This window comes from Ursus maritimus, unplaced genomic scaffold (assembly GCF_017311325.1).
Source record: "Ursus maritimus isolate PB19 unplaced genomic scaffold, ASM1731132v1 scaffold_9, whole genome shotgun sequence".
Classification (NCBI taxonomy): domain Eukaryota; kingdom Metazoa; phylum Chordata; class Mammalia; order Carnivora; family Ursidae; genus Ursus; species Ursus maritimus.
In genome coordinates, this window is record NW_024427107.1 from 39,562,208 (window position 1) to 39,580,682 (window position 18,475).

General features: G+C 37.7%; 2 protein-coding genes across 13 annotated transcripts in view; one reads left to right on the plus strand and one right to left on the minus strand.

The window, feature by feature from the left end:
- Window positions 1-8,176, plus strand: part of CIBAR1 (CBY1 interacting BAR domain containing 1) — a 26,605-nt gene extending 18,429 nt beyond the window's left edge. For both annotated transcript variants that reach the window (XM_040625764.1, XM_040625765.1), the window contains 2 exons: window positions 5,318-5,437; window positions 7,101-8,176. In XM_040625764.1, coding sequence (XP_040481698.1) covers window positions 5,318-5,437; window positions 7,101-7,190 — 210 coding nt within the window. In that variant the 3' untranslated portion in view covers window positions 7,191-8,176. The remainder of the gene's footprint in view (window positions 1-5,317; window positions 5,438-7,100) is intronic.
- Window positions 1-18,055, minus strand: part of RBM12B (RNA binding motif protein 12B) — a 27,548-nt gene extending 9,493 nt beyond the window's left edge. For 2 of the 11 annotated variants that reach the window (XR_005833661.1, XR_005833660.1), the window contains exons 1-5: window positions 17,899-18,053; window positions 14,555-14,602; window positions 2,437-2,545; window positions 1,791-1,900; window positions 1,424-1,451 (exon numbers count right to left, since the gene is read on the minus strand). Coding sequence is in view for 3 of the 11 variants with exons in the window: in XM_040625763.1 (XP_040481697.1) it covers window positions 10,943-13,951 (3,009 nt within the window). In the remaining 8 variants the exon portion in view is untranslated. The other 9 variants (XR_005833657.1, XR_005833655.1, XR_005833656.1 and 6 more) reach the window with 9 other exon arrangements.
- Between the last annotated feature and the right edge of the window lie 420 nt (window positions 18,056-18,475).

An 18,475-nucleotide genomic window follows, 5' to 3' on the forward strand; every position in this document is an offset into this window, starting at 1 on the left:
AGTAAATATCCTACCCTCCTACCTTCTAAGAGGGAAGAAAAAAGGCATAAAAGTATTTTTGCAAAAACAGATAAAATATTGGAGACATACTTTGTCCGTATTTCATCTCCGTAGCAGAAGTAAAAAAGGCCAGGTAATTTCAAGATATAACCAGAATTCTGTATTAATAAGTGATAGAATTTGGGAGTGTCTGCATTTGACAATTGTGAAGATTCCCCAAGTTGGTTATTATATTAACTATCCATCATAAAACAATCACCTGTGCCTTCTCTTCTCACTACTCCATTGGTTCCAGGAAACTTAATTCAGTAAAATCAGATTACAGCTTGACTAAAATGAAGAAAGGCACATGTTTTAATATATGTGTGTATGTTTTCCAATGCCAAAATCTCATCTCCCAGTTTTATATGTTATGCATATATGATCATATTTGTTTATTGTTTATCCATAGATGGCTTCCTAAGGGTCCATTCCTTCCAAGTATTAAAGCTACAGTTTCTTAATTTACACTCCTTTCATGTCCTATTTTTTAAAAAAATAGATCAAGCTTTTATGTCATTTGTAAAATAATAAAATAGCAAATGTTTACATAGTGATTACTTTGGACGGCTACTGATCTACACATTTTAATTCTATTTTAATTCTCCCGCCAACTTAGATAGAAGTACTTATCATCCTCATTTCTATGGAAGAGAAAACTGAGTCAGAATGAGGGTCCCATAACTAATAAGTAATATAGCTGGGAGCCAAACCCAGAAGTCTGACTACTGACACTGTGTTTGTGTCCTCTCTGTCCTGCGAAAAGTGTGCTTCTTGGTGAGTGAGGTGCACCATTCCCTACAAGAAACAACACTGCATTGAGTGGCAGGTTCAGAATTGATCCCTCACTTTTCCTACAACACTGGAGTCCTCTTTACAAGTATTTTCATTCTCCTTTTTCTAATGCCCTTGACATGCCATTTGTTAACAGTCACTAAAGTTCCTTCAATTCCTTTGGACCCCAAGATTTTTCTTCTCATCCTAGAGGTCCTATCTAGGTTCTTTTTGTCCTACCACTTCTCTTACTACTGTTCTCAATCAGCTAGCTAGGTAGCTCGTGAGAGGAGAGGGTCATAAAAAACTAAAGATCTCAAGGCTGTGTGGTAGCTATGTTTTTGACAAAGTATCAACTTCCCCACTTTGTAGTGGGGCAATATTGAGCAAGTTCTTCATATTTCAGCTTCCTTATCCCTAAAATGGAGATACAGTATTTACTTCATTAAATGTTCATTCAGCAACTGTTAATTGAGCACCTGTTATATGCCAGGCAGCATTCTTATTTCTGAGGATTTAGCATTGTAGGTTAGAAATGGTCTGAGTTGTCAAAGCAAAAACTTAAAAATCTACCATGGAGTTCAGACATTAAAAACATACACGGGCATACCTCACAGAGCTTGCAGCAGTCCAGAACTCTGCAACAAAAGGAATATCACAGCAAAGCAAGTCAAATGAAGTTTTTGGTTTCCCAGTGCATATAAAAGTTACGTTTATACTATACGGTAGTCTATTTTTTTAAGTTTTTAATTTTAATTCTAGTATAGTTAATATACAGTGTTGTATACTATAGTCTCTTAAGTATGCAGCAGCATTAGATCTTTAAAAAAGTATACATACCTAAATTAAATATTTTATTGCTAAAAAATGCTAACCATCATCTGAGCTTTCAGTGAGTCATAATCACTGATGACAGGTCACCATAACACATATAGTAATAATAATAATGACAAAGTTTAAACTATTGCAATAATTACCAAAATGTGACAGAGACATGAAGTGAGCAAACGCTGTGGGGAAAACGGCACCGATAGACTTGCTTGAAGCAGGGTTGCCACAAACCTTCCATTTGTAAAAAACAGAGTATCTGTGAAGCACAATAAAGTGAAATGCAATAAAACCAGGTGTGTCTGTACTATATAACTGTTTAAGTTTTATAACATGACCAGTCTCATAAAAAATACAGTGTGCTGTAAGTATATGTGATGGATGATTCTAAATAGTCTGGAGAAATCAAAGAATGATTTCTTAATGAGAAGTTTGAGGGATGTGTAAGAGAACCCCTGGCAACACCTTTCAGGCAAAGGATACAGTTAGATATAACAAACTACAGGCATATGCTATTACTATTATGCCATATAGAGATTGTGGGGAGAGAGGAGTCTAGGGACAGCTGCGGGACCAGGGCAAGTAAAATGGTATCAAACAGGTACCAAGAAGAAAAAGGATCCTTTAAATACAGGGTTTCTTGGAAACAAATAGAGAAAATATGTAGTGAGGAACAGAGAAAGAACTGCTACTCTTCTTAGGTAGTCCATGCCTTACGAGAACTGCTGAGACGACTTCTGGCAGCAGCTAATTTTTTTGCAGTTAGGCATCTAGTTATATTGCAAACCATCTTACCTTATTTGTTCTTCACATAAAAAAGCATTGTCGGGCTCATGTCCCCCTTCAAAAGTTCACCTCTGTGCAGTCACTTCAGAACATCTTGAGACTCACTCCTAGAAGAGATCTTGGACCATATTGGGAAATGCATTATTGCCAGTAAATATTTCTGTAAATCTGTTGTTTTGCATTGAGATTAATTTTAATATTTAACTGGTTTAGACTTTTATCTCATGGGTGTATACTGTCTTCCATTTCCCACTTTTAACCTCATCTTTGCTGGAACAGTTAAAAAAGGAATGTTGTTCTAACAAAAATATATCCATTCCAAATACCAGTTGATTAATGAGTCATCTAGTTTTTATATCATACCAGGGTGCCAGTGTTCCTTATCTGGCACCAAAATATTAATCAGTCCTCAGTAACATGTTAAATAATCTAATCAGCATGCCTGAAATGCCCTAAAACACAAGTCTCACCTGTGGGGCTAAGTTTCATAGATTTCTTTGGTGTCTTGCACTTCTGTAAGGTTTAAAGAAATGTGTAGCTACACGAGTCTTTTTTTCCCCAAAACATGGGGATTAAGGTCATGTTCACATCATTCATTTATCATGTTATTGTCTTAAGCTGGGAGGAGCTGAAAAGATAAAACAGGGCTCTTTGCTCTAGAGGAACTTAAAATAGTAGGAGAGGTATGTAATTATAGACTGGTGATGGGTAGTAAGGAGGGCACGTACTGCATGGTGCACTGGCTGTTATACGCAACTAATGAATCATCGAACTTTACATCGGAAACCAGGGATGTACTGTATGGTGACTAACATAATATAATAAAAAAATATTAAAAAAAAAGAACAATGAAATGAAAGCTGTATTGAGAGTGTGAACAATAGGAGCTAGAGAATAGAAGAATAGGAGAAATAGACTGACTAGAGAATAGGAGAAAGCAGAAAATGGTATTTGACTTGGTTCTTGAATGATGAGTTTACTGGAATTCTGGGCTGAGGAACCAGCATTGCAAAGGCAGAGTATAAGATGATGTACATATAGGTACATAGGCTAGAAATGAAGAGTGATAGGTTTGAATGATATTAAGCCTTGGATGTCACGTAAGGAATTTGGACCCTGGCTAGTCAGGAGCCAGAAAGGTTTTAAGTAATACATTTTGGTCTTCAGTAAGATAATTCTAAGTTAGCTACAAAGAAAGATGTGTAGAGTCAATAAATTAAAATAGAAGTACCTCAGATAAGAAACTGAGGGACAATGGCCAAGGTTTTAGTTTGGTCTAATAAATGTATGGTAACATCTTTCATTGTAAAGGTCAGTGTAGAGCTACACTGTCCAGCACAGTAGCCACTAAGCGTATGTGTCTAAAGTTAAAAATTCAGTTCCTTATTCATATGAACCACATTTCAAGGGCTTGGTAACCACATGTAGCCCTTCTGGACGGCACAAAATAGCAAGCATTTCCATCTCAGAAAGTTCTAGACGGTGTTGGTGTTGGAGAACAGAAGGTAGTTGGGCACATCGTAAGTATGGCTATCAGGAGAGAGCCTACAGAGAATTCACTGAAAGGTAGGCATTAAACACTGTATCGATAAGCTCTTTCAGAGAAAGGTGTAAAAAAAAAAAAAACAAAACCATGGCCTAAGGGAAAACCTTTAAAAATAAATTTAAGTAGTATAAGCAGTAGAAAAGATGATATGAAGAAATGGGGCAGCTAGCACATTAAGGGTTTAGAGACGGTATGCATGGAAAAGAAGTTTCATAACAAGGTCAGTAAAGACCAAGACAGAAAGATGTTGATTTTTGGCAAGAGCAATCTCAGTGTATTTTTTTGACAAATAGAGATGAAGTAGAATATTTAAGAAGTTTTTTAAGGAGTAAAGTTGTATCTTGAAGTAATTTAGAAAAGACTGATCTTGAGCTTGTTTGCTGGGGGAAGGAAACTGGAGAAAGCAAGCTTTTGTTTTTTGGTTTCAAGTTTTGGATATAGGAAATACGCACCTTGGAAAGAATCAGAATGACATTTGCTTAAAAGGGGGGTTGGGGAGAGGGTGAAGAGTTGAGGAAAAAGGGAGTGAAGTTGAAGAAATTCACATCTGATAACCTTACCTTTGAGAAATGGGGGAAACAAAGATATAGACAGGCTTGAGAGAGTAGTATTTGGAACTGTTGCTTTGAAGGAAAAAAAACTGACAGAAGTATTCCATATCCTAGTGAAATTGGAATGCATAAATTATACTGGCTTCAACTTACTCTTATGTGATGTACTATCAAGAGTACTGCAATGAAGCTAAATTGCTAAGAGTTGAGATAGGCAGAAGACAAAGAATCAAAGGTATGACTGACTTGCAGCCTCCCTACTGGCAAGCATCCTCTTTGAGAGTAGCAGCTTACACACTTCCTTAGCAAAAGCTCTCATGTGATGGTTTGAGGACCCATCATCACCTTACCTGGCTCAAATAAATTTTAGCTTCCATCTTTACAACTTAAAATACTGTTTGTATTGGGGCATCTGGATGACTCATTCAGTTAAGCATCTGACCCTTGATTTCAGCTCAGGTCATGATCTCAGGGTCAAGAGACAGAGCCCCAAGTAGGGTCCCCGAGTAGGCTCCTCGCTGGGCATGAAGTCTGCTTAGGATTCCCTCTCTCTGCCCCTCCCTTGCTTGTGCATGTACTCTCTCTCTCAAATAAATAAAATGTTTAAAAATATGTATTTCTTATATTTAATTTTTTTTAATTAACAGTAATAGAAATTTTGTCCTAGGAGGTGGAGGTGGGTGGGTGAATGTGATTGCTTTAAAAAAATCTTAACTAAGAGGAACTTAATATGGCTTTCTAGATTTCCAGTGTTTGATATCTACTTTATAATGTTGCTTTATTGTTCCAACAGGTTTTCCGAAATTCTCTGTATCCGCCAGATTATTCATCCCGTTTGGATATCGTAAGAGCAAATTCAAAGTCACCTCTTCAAAGATCACTCTCAGCTAAGTGTATCTCTGGAACAGGACAGGTAAGCTAGAAACCATACATAATTTAAAGGAATTTCAGCAGCTGCCTTCAGTGTTGTTCGGTACTAAAAATGTTTCCCTTAAGTCCTGACTTCATATAACTTACCCTCCCACCTTCATACATAAAATGATGGAAGGTTACACTAGGTGCAACTCTATTATCTCTTATATACTACAGCACATAATACTCTCGAAAGCAGAACATTTGAGAGCAGAGGTGGAAAGGACAGGAAAATGCCAATCTAGAAGATTTGTTCTGCAGTATAATATGAAGAGCACAGATTCTGAAATCAAACTGCTTAGGGTTTAAAAATTCCACTATCATGACTTACTGAAAATTATATCTAAAAAAGATCTTTTGCTGAATATTATCTTAGATACAGAAGCACGCATCTTTAGGTAAGAGTCAATTTTCTCGTTTCTTCCACATCCAGAAAGCCTGAGTTTTACCTGGTGTCTAGAACTGGGAAGGGTGAACAACCTTGTTCTCCAAGAAGCCATAGGCAAAATGGGCCATATGGTCTTATGTCCCAAGTAAAGGCAGCCATAAACAATACATTAACAAGTCAATTTGGCTGTTATAGTAAAAACTTTATTTACAAAAACAGGAGGCAAACTGGGGTATAGCTTGCCAACTTCTGATCTAGAGATCTATACCCTTTTTCATATCCAGCATTCAGAATTTAAAATTGAGCAAAATATTTTCAAAATTTAACTTTTAGGTAAATGTGACCCAATACCTTCTATTTTCATTTGGTTCTCCTCTAAGCATTTATTTACTTCATTATATGTATGCCTCACTCCCGCAACAAACTTAATTTTTATTATTCCAGCATAAAGTGCCTTACACGTAAGTCCCATAGATCTAGTATCACAGTACAAAGTTTGTTTCTATTTTGAGCTAATAATGTTACCAAAATTAGCTAACATCTGTGTAGTACTTTAAAATTACATCATTCTAGGTTTCTTGACCTCCACCTTGACTTTGAGCCAGATAATCTGGCAAGGGAATGGGGAGTAATATCCTGTGCATTCTAAACATGTTCAGCAGCATCATTAGCTTCTACCCACAAGATGCCAGTCACACACACAAACACCCCTCCCCAGATGTGACAACAATGTCTCCAGACATTACCAGATGGCCCTCAGAAAGGGCAAGACGACCCAAGTGGCAATGGTCAGGACTTAAAGCCAAGTAGTGAATTTAGATTCTCAACTCATTCCATTTAAATCACAGTATTAAATTTTAGTATTTCAGCTGCCTAGTTGAAATATTCTTGGGAGTTTTTGCTATCCCTTTGATGATTCCACTGAAATGCCTATTTTTGTGACCCAAGAACTACTTAACCTAAAATATATTTGACATAATATCCTCAATCTGTATTTTCCTCTGAAGTATTTTATGTTATTGAAGTGCTGGTATCCAACTGGAATCAAATGATTAATTTCATATTTTTGCTCAAAAATAACATGATAAATGAATGAAAAAACTCTTTTCAGCCTTAGAATACAATAATTCATAGGGAAGTTTCATTATTAAAAATTATCATCTTCCTGAAATAAATGTTCTATGTGCTCTTCTCTATAAGGGCATATTAAAAAGATACCAAGCATGTAAAAATATTTTAAGTTAATATATTTTTTTAATGTGTTAACTTTTAACAGGTACCCTCCTGTCGACTAAGAAAGGATCAACAGGCAGAAGATGATAATGAAGAGGATGAAGACTTAGATGTTACAGAAGAAGAAAATTAATTTTCTTAAGTAAACCTTTCAGTTTTCATCTTAAGTGACTTGGAATCCAGAATTACTACACTGTAAAACTTTATACTGGCTGCATACACGTTAAACCTCAAAATGAAATCCTACTGAAAATGAAAATTAAAGGAAATTTGTGCTGACCAAAAACGAAGGTTTTAAAAAATATTACACACCAGTCATTTCAACATCCTATCCAACAGTATGTGATTTTTGTATAGGTTACATTTTAAAAAAAATTATTTCAAAAGTATTTCATATAAATGCACTATACATAGTTGAGGTCGCAATATACGTAGATGACAGAAAACAAGAGATCTAACAATTCGACTTCTTTTGCTTTCATTGCCAAAAAAGGTCTTTAGTCATTCTGATTAAATACAAATTCTATTCCATAAAGCCTTAATAAAGACAAGGGTTTTTTTTCCCTTTCCTTTTTTTCACTTTTACTACAACCTTAAGTTTCATTGTTTGGTAATTTACTTTTCAACAAGTGTTATTACTTCTGATTAAACGTTAATGGGACACTAGGGTAGCAGTGTCTTAAATTTTAGATTAAAATTTACCATAAATTTTAGATTCAAAAAGAAAGCTACATTCAGCCTGATTCTGGTTTTAAAATGAAAATGCTATCATACTAAAGAATTATACACAAAACTACAACTTTTGGAAAGCTGTAATTTGGTGGAATGTTGCCTAAGAAAACATGGAAAACCAAAAATCATTACAAGTATAAAAATTTTACCAAACCACCATCAAATTAATGAAAGAGGATATAGTTACTTTTGTTCCTGAAAAGAATCAATTTAATCAGAGCCTTTCAGTATGTCCAGTACTTCTGTTTCTTTGGATGGGGATTGTACTTTTGATATTTCATGGATACCAGTCAGGCATATAAAAATTATGACATTTATAAAATCATCTGGGATAACCACAAAAAACAATTATTCGTAACAGACAAATAAAGACTTTATAGAAAGCTTTTTGACTTTGTTATTCATGGTTCTGTTCTTAACAAAACATTGCTTTCCTGAGAATAGTCCTAAGTGATAAAATTACTTCAGTACTTTTTAAACAAAACATTTGAAATGTTTTAAAATCCTAAATGAATTAAGACACTGAAGGTATTGCATTTTTATTTTTTGGTACTTAACTGTGGTGTTGTAGCTGGGAGGGGGAAAAAAAAGAGTTATAGTATTTCTCTTGTTTATAATAGTAACTCACTTCTCTTAAGCATTAGTTGCCCTATCTATAAAGTTAAAACAGTGCCTGATATATAAAGCAGTCAGCAAATAGTTCTGATATAAAATGAATGCTCTGCCTACTTCAAAGAAAATTCTAGGGTGCCTGGGAGGCTCAGTGGGTTAAGCGTCTGCCATCGGCTCAGGTCATGATCCCAGGGGCTGGGATCGAGTCCCATGTCGGGCTCCCTGCACAGCAAGGAGTCTGCTTCTCCCTCTCCCTCTCTCCCCTTCCTCCCTGCTTGTGCTCTCTCTCATATAAATAAAATCTTTAAAAAAAAAAACAAAAAACAGAAAACAAAAACTAGGCAAGTAACAAAGCCAGAACTAGCCTCAAGTTTTCTCACTCAGGCTTCTAAGGGGACCACTAGACCTATTATGTTCCCATTTTGAGAAAAAGTTCCACATTATGTGGCATTTCACTTTTAGGCTTCACCTTAGCTCTTATTGATATGCATTTGAGAAATGTTTTAGTCTTCCGTACGTTCCTCAAGACAGACCGAATGAACCATCTATATAATCTTTTAGCATTCAAAAATATCTTTTCTTCCTATTTTGTTCATCATGTTTGGTTATTAATTTATCATTCTCCTTAGCTATTTATAAGCTTACTAAAGAGCCATATTGATGTGCTTTTTCAAACCAAATTACCAGTTTATTCTACTAGCAATTATATTCACTATAATTAAACACACAGAAAAAGTTGGTTTCTCTTAGACTTCTTAAATCACTGAAGATTCATATAAAATGGTAGTAAATGGCTAAATACTGACAAAGTATTCTACTTCTGCAATATCCTATTATTAAATGACTAAACTACCATATATATATTTAAATTTTATTCTTATCTGTTCAATACAGGAAACCTGGATCACAGAATTGAGAAAAATTAACCTGGTTTTATGAAAACAAAAAGGTCAACCAAAGTCAAATCATATTCGATAAATAATTTTTAATTAGAAGTCAATTTGTAATGTTAGTATCCAAGAGAATCCCTGGATATATAAAAACTTTAAAGTTAATTTGTCTTTTATGAACGATGAGCATACTAATTTTGTTTTTAACGCTATTTTTAAAGCAGCAATGTGTAAAGAAAATATCAGTTTACTCTTCAAAATATTTTTAGCATGATCTTACTAAAATTAGAAGTACCACTTAAAGTTAGTAGGCAAAAGTGTTAAAGAGCATGAACAGGAGTCAGTGGTCTGTCTGCGCTGAAATTGGCTCCATGACTTACTAGCTATGACTTTAGGCAAAGTTACTTAACCTCTAAACTTCATTATCTCACTTGTTGAAATAGACATAAGTTAATATATTCCATACTTCTTTGGGAGTATTTAAATTGAGATTATGCATGTAAAGCACTTTTAATGCCTAGCACACAGTAAGTGCCCAGTAAATGTTAGCCATTAATATTATTATGGGTATAAAAAAAATAAATCCAGTGTTTATAAAATGCCCACACTAAGTATCAAAGAAGTCAAAATTCAATCTCATAAAAGTCTGATTATATTTAGTTATTGAATCTTTGGATACAAAGTCTTGAAATTTAAAAATGAAAAGCTAATAAAAACTACAACTTAAATGAATCATCACTAAATTCTTCCTAAAAACAAACTATATCCATTTATCAGATTCTTCCCAGCAGAAGCCTGAATGTCCTTTGTAGCTATAGTTACTTTTTGTCTTTAAGTATTTTGAGTTAATCTTATCAGTTTGGTTGATGAAATGTGAAGGAAACCATAGAACTACACATGGCACTCTATGCTATTGTTATGTTTGGTCCGTCCTATCATAAATACTAAGGTAGCTGTTGAAAACTTCACAGAAGAAGCTGTAATTCTTTTTTTTCTTTATATACAAATACAAGTAAAGTTAATTAGTTGGTCTATTCAGTTGCAATTTTTTTTATTTTTATAAAACTTTGCAAAGTTATGAACATGGAAACTTCAAGAATCTCCTAAGCTTTTTACATAAGTAAACTTCAAATTCACAGTCTGTCCATTTTGAACTATTTATAATTAACGGGAGGCTTAACACAGTAATATCTCAGACAAAGAAGAGGGCATTAATTCTGCAGGCAGTTAGCAATAAAAATGCTAAACCTGAACAATCATTCACTGACCATTTCCTTACAGTATAAGATGTAGACTACAGACTGGAAACAAAAGTGAATATAAAATTTATCTTCCCCAAATACAGCTCTATTATACAAGCCTTGAGGTTTACCCATGACATCAACAAAAATTAATGTACTCGGAATTTTCTCCCCCACTGTCCAAAAAAAAAAAAAAAAAGGCAGATATAATTTTAAATTAGAAAAAGTGAATGGCAATTTGCAAGCAAAAGAAAACCAGATTCACATTCTAATATTTACATTTGTTCTATTCACAAGTCAGAATTAAAATGTTTCTTTTCAATAGATCATTAAAAATAAACACTTTAAAAAAACAAATGCATTTTACTGCATCAATACTGTGGGGAGGTAACTGAATTAAGATATGCTCTCTAGAGCAACATTAACTTAACTTTGCGAGGGCCAACTGGCCTATCATTTAGATCTTTAATAGCAGCCATAGCTTCATTATAGTTTATCATAGCAACAATGGCTTCCCCTGTAGGCAATCCTTGCTCATTATACTGTATTGAAACTGAATCAGGTATGATTCTATAACCATGGAAAAAGTCTAGAATTTCATTAACATTAGCTTTAAATGGAAGATTCATTATCTTAATAGGTGTTACTCTACCTGAACTACAATTTAATTTTGGATCAGGCATAAATCTCCCCTCAGGAAAATTTCCCATACTGCGCTTTCCAAAATCAAACTTGCCACCTTCTGGGCGACCAAAATTCACAAAAGGGCGATGACTTCTAAAGTCATCAGGTGGGTTCCTGAACTCCTCACCAGGAGGTCTAAAACTGTCAGGAAGTCTAGGGTCCTCCTCTGGAGGTTCCCTGAGGTCTTCCTCCGGGAGCCTCCTGAAGTCCTCATCAGAAGGGCATCTAAAATCTTCCTCCTGGGGGCTCCTGAAGTCCTCGTCAGGAGGATGCCGAAAGTCTTCATCAGGGGGGCCTCCGAAGTCTTCATCCGGTGGGTGCCTGAAATCTTCCTCTCGGGGGCGCCTGAAATGTTCCTGCGGTGGCCGCCGGAAATGCTCCTGGGGCGGCCGGCGGAAATGTTCCTGGGGCGGCCGGCGGAAGTGCTCCTGAGGGGGCCGCCTTAAGTGCTCCGGAGGCGGCCGCCTGAAATGCTCCGGGGGTGGCCTCCTGAGGTGCTCCGGGGGCGGCCGCCTGAAGTGTTCCGGGGGTGGTCGCCTGAAATCCTCCTCTGGAGAACGCCTGAAATCCTCTTCAGGAGAACGCCTAAAATCCTCCTCGGGAGGTCGCCTGAAATCCTCCTCGGGGGGCCGCCTGAAATCCTCCTCTGGGGGCCGCCTGAAATCCTCCTCGGGTGGTCGCCTGAAGTCCTCCTCAGGTGGTCGCCTCCATTCCCCTTGTGGAAGCCGCCTGAAGTCATCCTCAGGAGGTCGCCTCCAATCCTCCTCAGGTGGCCGTCTAAAGTCTCCCTCCGGGGGCCTCCTCCAGTCCTCCTCGGGGAGCCGCCTCCAGTCCTCCTCGGGGGGTCGCCTGAAGTCCTCCTTGGGAGGCCGTCTGAAATCCTCCTCGGGTGGCCGCCTCCAGTCCTCCTCTCTAGGGTACCTGAAGTCCTCCTCCCGAGGGTACCTGAAGTCCTCCTCCCAAGGGTGCCTGAAATCCTCCTCAAGAGCTCTCCTGAAGTGTTCCTCCCGAGGGCGCCTAAAGTCTTCTGGGGAGCGCCTAAAGTCCTCTGGGGAATGCCTAAAGTCTTCTGGAAGGCTCCTATCAAGCTGTCGGAAACCCGCCTGCGTTTCCTTGAAACTGTCCAGTTGCCTCAAGTCCTCTTGCTGATGCCTAAAGTTTTCAGATGGGCCAACTGAGTATATTGGTGGATCACCTGAGTCAAACAAATGGGAACGGTCATCTCTACCACATGACTGTGAATGGTCTTGCATACTCTCAGTGGGCATCAAGGAAAAATTTACACCAAACTCCCGCATTTGTGCCTCAGATATAAGTCTTAACAATACCTCTGTCCCCAAGAATCTCCGTCGGTTTAAACGTTCAGCTTTCATGGCCTGTTCTTCTGTTTTGAATTTCACCAATGCTTCTCCGAGACCAACTCCTTTGTCATCATAAAGTAAGTAAATGTCATCTTCCGCAAGAGAAAAGTCTGCAAAGAACTTTTGCACTTCAACTTTTGTAACATCAAAAGGAAAATTTCTTATATATATACACAGTTTCTGGCCAGGGTAGCCTTCTTGAGAGTATTTTTGTGAAATGTGTCCAAGCCTCTCTTTCTCTACTGACACTGGCCTTTTCTTTTCATAACATTCAATGAACTTTAGCATTTGTTTTTTAGAAACAGGATCAATATGAACTGGACGATATTGTAAAACAGTCTTATGTAACCCCAAAGCAATGTTATAGTCTTTCAGAGTTTTGAACGTCACAAAGGCGTATCTTGTTCTTCTTTCATCTTTATATAAAAACCTAATCTGTTCATTGGTCAGATCAGTATCTCTAAAGAAATTTCTTAAATCTCTCTTGTTAATACTCAGGGACAGATTTTTTAAGTGAACGTAAAATCCAAGAGGAGAACGAGAACGTGTTCTTCTGGGAGATTTTGAATGAGATCGTTTTCGAAAATGTCGATCATTAATTCCTCTTGGTGGAGAATGTTCTTCAGTTCTCATAGGAATGTCAACCTCCTTAACTGCATTACCACCAAACTCAATCCACTGTTGTTCTGAGCCTTGCATTACTTCTATGAATCTTGAACCCATAAAACTTCTATGACATTTAAGACCTCCTGATGCATCAATACATGAAGCAAATTTTACTATGGCATCACCATTATTTCGGCCATCATGATGTTTCAAGAAAATTACGCCATCCACACACAAACCAGAGAAAAAGACACGTACATCATCTTCATTTACTAAGTAAGGCAAACCTCGCAGAAACAAGTAAGGATTCTCTGCCTTCAATGGCCGTGTCTTTCTTGGCCTTAAATCACCATGTCCTGTACCATTAGTATGAAACCCAGCATCTTGATTAATTGGAGAGCCATATCCAGAATTACTTGTTTCTTCTTTAATAGCCTCAACAAAGTTAGACAAGCTGCCAGCCCCTGACGCCCCAGATCCTGGTCGCTCTCTTCCTATGCGATCAGTTCTTTTCATTTCTATAGTCTTCTGCATTTCTGCCTTACTGCTAAGAAACAGCTCTACAGACGAATCCTTGATAAACCCTCCTGAACGACTTATGGCACGTCTTGCATCTTCATCTGTTGCAAAAATAATAAAAGCCTCCCCAATTTCCCCTCCAATTATATGCACTCCTCCATCAGGAATAGTCAATCCCGTGAAGAAGTGACGAATATCCACAGGCCCCGCAATAAAAGGAAGCCCCAGTAAACGGATGACTACAGCCATGCTGAGCTCAAACCACAGCAATAATGACCTGCAGACAGAAAGGTACACATAATAGCAAGTCTTATTTTTGAAGTACCTTATCCCAAACTAAACTTAGTAATTACGTGGTTCTTACCTTCTTCAGCATTTATAAATGAAAATAAGGTATGAGTTCACAAAAAATACTGACTGTATCTAAATTCTTAAAGAATAAACCTTCTCCCATCTAAGCATACAAATCAACTATTTCAAAGAAATATTTCGTATCACCTATCCTATACAATATGAGCATCAAAAATATCAAATCTTCTTTGTAAGTCTGCCAAGCACTACTTCACGACAAGACCAAACTATTTTCAGACTCACTTAGAAACATATCTTCTACGGAAACATGAGAGAGAGCTTTGTGGGTTAAAGAATTTTACCAACCACGATGAGTTTTACATATTTGAAAAGCCATCTATGGTCAGTATATAATTTTTGCTTATGATAATAAACGGTCTACCACCAGTGCATCACTGGCCAGAGGTAAAGTACAGAAACCAGGTGTACCTACATGTCCTATTCTATTTTACATTTTTTTGTCAAGCTTCTGTGAAAAGCCTTAAGCTCTGGATATCTTACCTTTTTAAAATTTCTTGGAGACCTGTTAATTCTGTAAAAGCAACTTAACTGTGGAAAGAAAATGAAATATAATTAATCCGCGGACCCCGTAACTGATCTTAAACAACGCCAGATTAGGATATTCACTTCAGAAGTACCTACTAAAAGTGAAGCGATATAAGGAACCACAACTATGGGCATTACAAAACGGTCTTCTCTGTTCCAAGGGGAAATTAATCATTCTTCAGCAAAAACAAGTACAAATTCCAAGTTCCAAGTAGACATCTGCAAATTATTTTAAAACAAAAAAAAACTTCTGGAAATTAAACGGCTCCTTGATTGGAAGTGGCACGAGGAAAAGGCTGATAGAAATGTTATACATTTTGATGAGAGTGTTGGTTATGTGAGTGCATAAACTTATGAAGACTAAATGAATACAATCCTTAAGGTCTGTGCATTTCACTGTATGTAAATTTTACATCCACTTAAAAAAAAAAGACAGCTGTTCTACAAAATGACTATTTAAAAACACCAAAAATTCCCCAAAAGCCTATCACTTCCACTCATGAAAAGACCAAACACCTAGCTCATTAAGTCCAACTCTCTTGCAATTTTCCTCCCTTTTAAAACATAAGACCAAATCAAACTAATAAGGCAATGATTCAAAATGATACAATAAATGAACAAGACACTAATGTTTTGAATTCAAAGACCAATTTTTAAAAGCAGTAAATCCAAACCAATGACTACCCCTTTGGATACAATTTTAAGTTCTACACATACAAATCACACTTCCAAACATGGCACCAAGTTTCCTGATTCTAATATAATTAAGGCAAATACTAAAATACCACTAAAATTGGAGTGCCTGGGTGGCTCAGTCGGTTAAGGATCTGACGCTTGATTTCAGCTCAGGTCATGATCTCAGGTTCATGAGATCAAGGCCCTCTTTGGGCTCCATGCTCGCACAGTTTGCTTGGATTCTCTCTCCCTCTGCCTCTTCCCACTGCATGTGCGTGCACTCTCTCTCTCTCTCAAATAAAAATCTTTTAAAAAATAAAATAAAATGCCTCTAAAATCAAAAAATCTCTAATACTCACTTTAAACTCCTAAAACAATTACTATTAAAGTTCATCTTAAGCCAAATAGAAAATGTTCAAATATAGAATCTTATTATGCTAACAACTTTATTCCATTTCAAACTGTCCTGCATGGAGAAAACCCAACGACAACGTAGAAAATAGAATAAAAGCACATTTATTTAAAATGTTTAGCAATTATCAGTATTAACTGCTGAAAAATCTTAATATTTCCTTAAGGAAATTTATATCTAATATTTTCAGAGATACCCGAAGTAACAGTATTTAATGTAGTTTTACTAAGTTTTTATGAGCTGCTAAATTAATAATTATAAATTTATGTTTTTAATGTGCCAATAAACACTGCTTTAATTCAGTATTTACACTTAAGTACCATTCTTCCACAAGGTGTGGTCTAAAGACATATTCTTTGAGGTTTGCAAGATTTATTTTGCTTTGAAAATGGTCCACTGATTAAACTTTTTAAACTACACACTAAACTAACAAAGATATCAAGAAATTACTTGGCATATTCTACATCTGAATTATCAATGCCAAATTGATGCTGAAAATATTAATAATGACATTTCTTATTAAAATATTTACATGGTACATGTGTGGGGACAGGGGTAATACAGGAAATCTCTGTATCTTCTGCTCCATATTGCTGTAAACCTAAAACACTGCTCTTAAAAAAAATCCGCACAGTACCAAAAATAAAAAGTGAGTACAAGTCTGGTTCCTTCAACAAACCAATATCCACACCAACATTTAAAAAACTATAAATGGCTTCTGGAATAGTCCCCACTGAAGTTGCAAGATTCCTTCCTATGCAAACTGACTTAGCTCCTTTACTTTCAAAATATTTTAGAAAGATACACGCCATTTTGTCTTTCCTAACTCTTAACTTTTCTGCCCTTTAGATGGTAGGGAAATGTACCACTTCTATCTCTCAACAATGACACACCTAAGAGACCACCTGTACGAGACCAGTTCCCAAAATGAGCACTTTTCCTGTGGTTCCCATGTTATTTCCTTAAGCAAACTCCCCAGAAATTCAACTCTTAGAACATTACACAAAAATCGAAATACACAAAATACCCTAAGTACACTGCACTTAAATTTTTTCTACTTATGAATGCAACACAAGTATTTTTGTGTCTGTGTTGATTTAAAGTGTGTGATCTGTTAGAACTTCTAACCTATGAAAAGATGGAAGTGAGTCCTTAAAAGCTCCTTTAAGGGCAAGTCACTGAAATTAGTAAGTTCGTTTTAAATAATTTTGCTGATTTTACCGAGGATTCATCCCACTTGATCACCATTATCACTAAACAATACGAAATGTGCATCTTCTAATCAAGCCCGATAGGGAAACGAGATTAAACTTAAATAGGTATTATCTCAGTTCTATCTGATTTTAAGTCATTTTCCAGATATGGAAGGGGAAAGAAAATGACTATTCCTTAAAACCCAGTTATGACGAAATTCTAAATGCAGGAGTTTCCCCTGCAGAAAATAATCTAGCCCAGTCCACAATTATTCTTTATGAAGATAGGCCTTTTATCCTTTTATAATGTAGATGGTTAAAATAAAAACCAAAGGCATGACGACACAGACCCATAGTCCTTAACAGGAACTGTAAATGAAGACGAATCCACACGGCACAGGATTTCCCATAACATCCATCATCCTCAAATGGGGATCATCCGAAGGCATTGCTTCTATAGCCCAAAGCCTTTGTCCATACTCCCGGGGGTCAGAGCTTCCTTCTTTCGCGCCAGGCCAAAGTTGCTACGTGGGATCCGATGCTGTCGCCAGACCTTCAGCCAAAATCAGCCTTCAAATTAACCTGGACCGCCCAACCTCCGTGCCTTTCCGTTACGCCGTCCCAAGGGCAAACATTCCACCCTAACTCGCCACGGGGTGAACTGCCCCATACCTAACTCAAACACTTTGGCCGCTCTCACGCCTAACGAGCCGGGCCTTCAACGCTTTTCTGCCACCACTGACTACGATGACATAGCAAAGAAAAAAAAAATACCTATGAAATCCTTCGAGATCTTCACTCTTAAGAAAACTGGGCAGCGCACACACAACACCACATGGAGGCTGACGGGAGAGTCGGTGTTTAGCAAGGAATGAGGGTGCCCTAACGGCAGAAGCTACGCTAGCTCCTGGCGCGGCTGCCGGCCCCGCCTTTCCCTGTTCTTCCGTCCCCATCGCCAACCCCTCCCCACCCCCGACGCCCCAAGGGTAACTGCTTCGCACTTGGCAATAAACACACACCACTGCTGCCGAGTCGGACACACAAGGCCGGGGGCGGGGGGGGCACTCCTCGTCGCAGCAGCCTGCCCAGTACAGGTGGAGACCTCAGGGAACCTAGAAGAAGATGGCGCCCACTCTCCCCTCCGCTCCGGACAAACGGACGTACAGTTTGTCTGCCCATGCGCTCTCCAGGCGTAACCCACCACCCCGGCGCCCCGGCCACGTTTGCGCAGGCGTCTTGACGCTCACCCGCTTCCCGTTGTCAGGGGAAGAGAGGCGGTGCCCGCGAGTGCACCATCCCGCCCTGCGCATGTTCAGATTCCAGCCAATCCGGGAGCCTCCGCCAAAGAGAGGAGAGATTCCTAGACAAAGTTCGGGGCCAATTCGTTGTGGTAATGAGAAGCTTCAATAAATAATTGCTGAGGTACGTTGGACAAACGTTCGAGATTTCCAGGAGTTAAGGAAAGAGATGCAAAAACAGAGAAAAGCTGACGATTTCTTTCTCTCTTCACCTCTGCGGTTATTGTGTAATGTAAGCATCTTCTGAAAGGCTCTTTACTAAAAGGACACAAAAATGTTAGTTTTACTGCCTTAGATG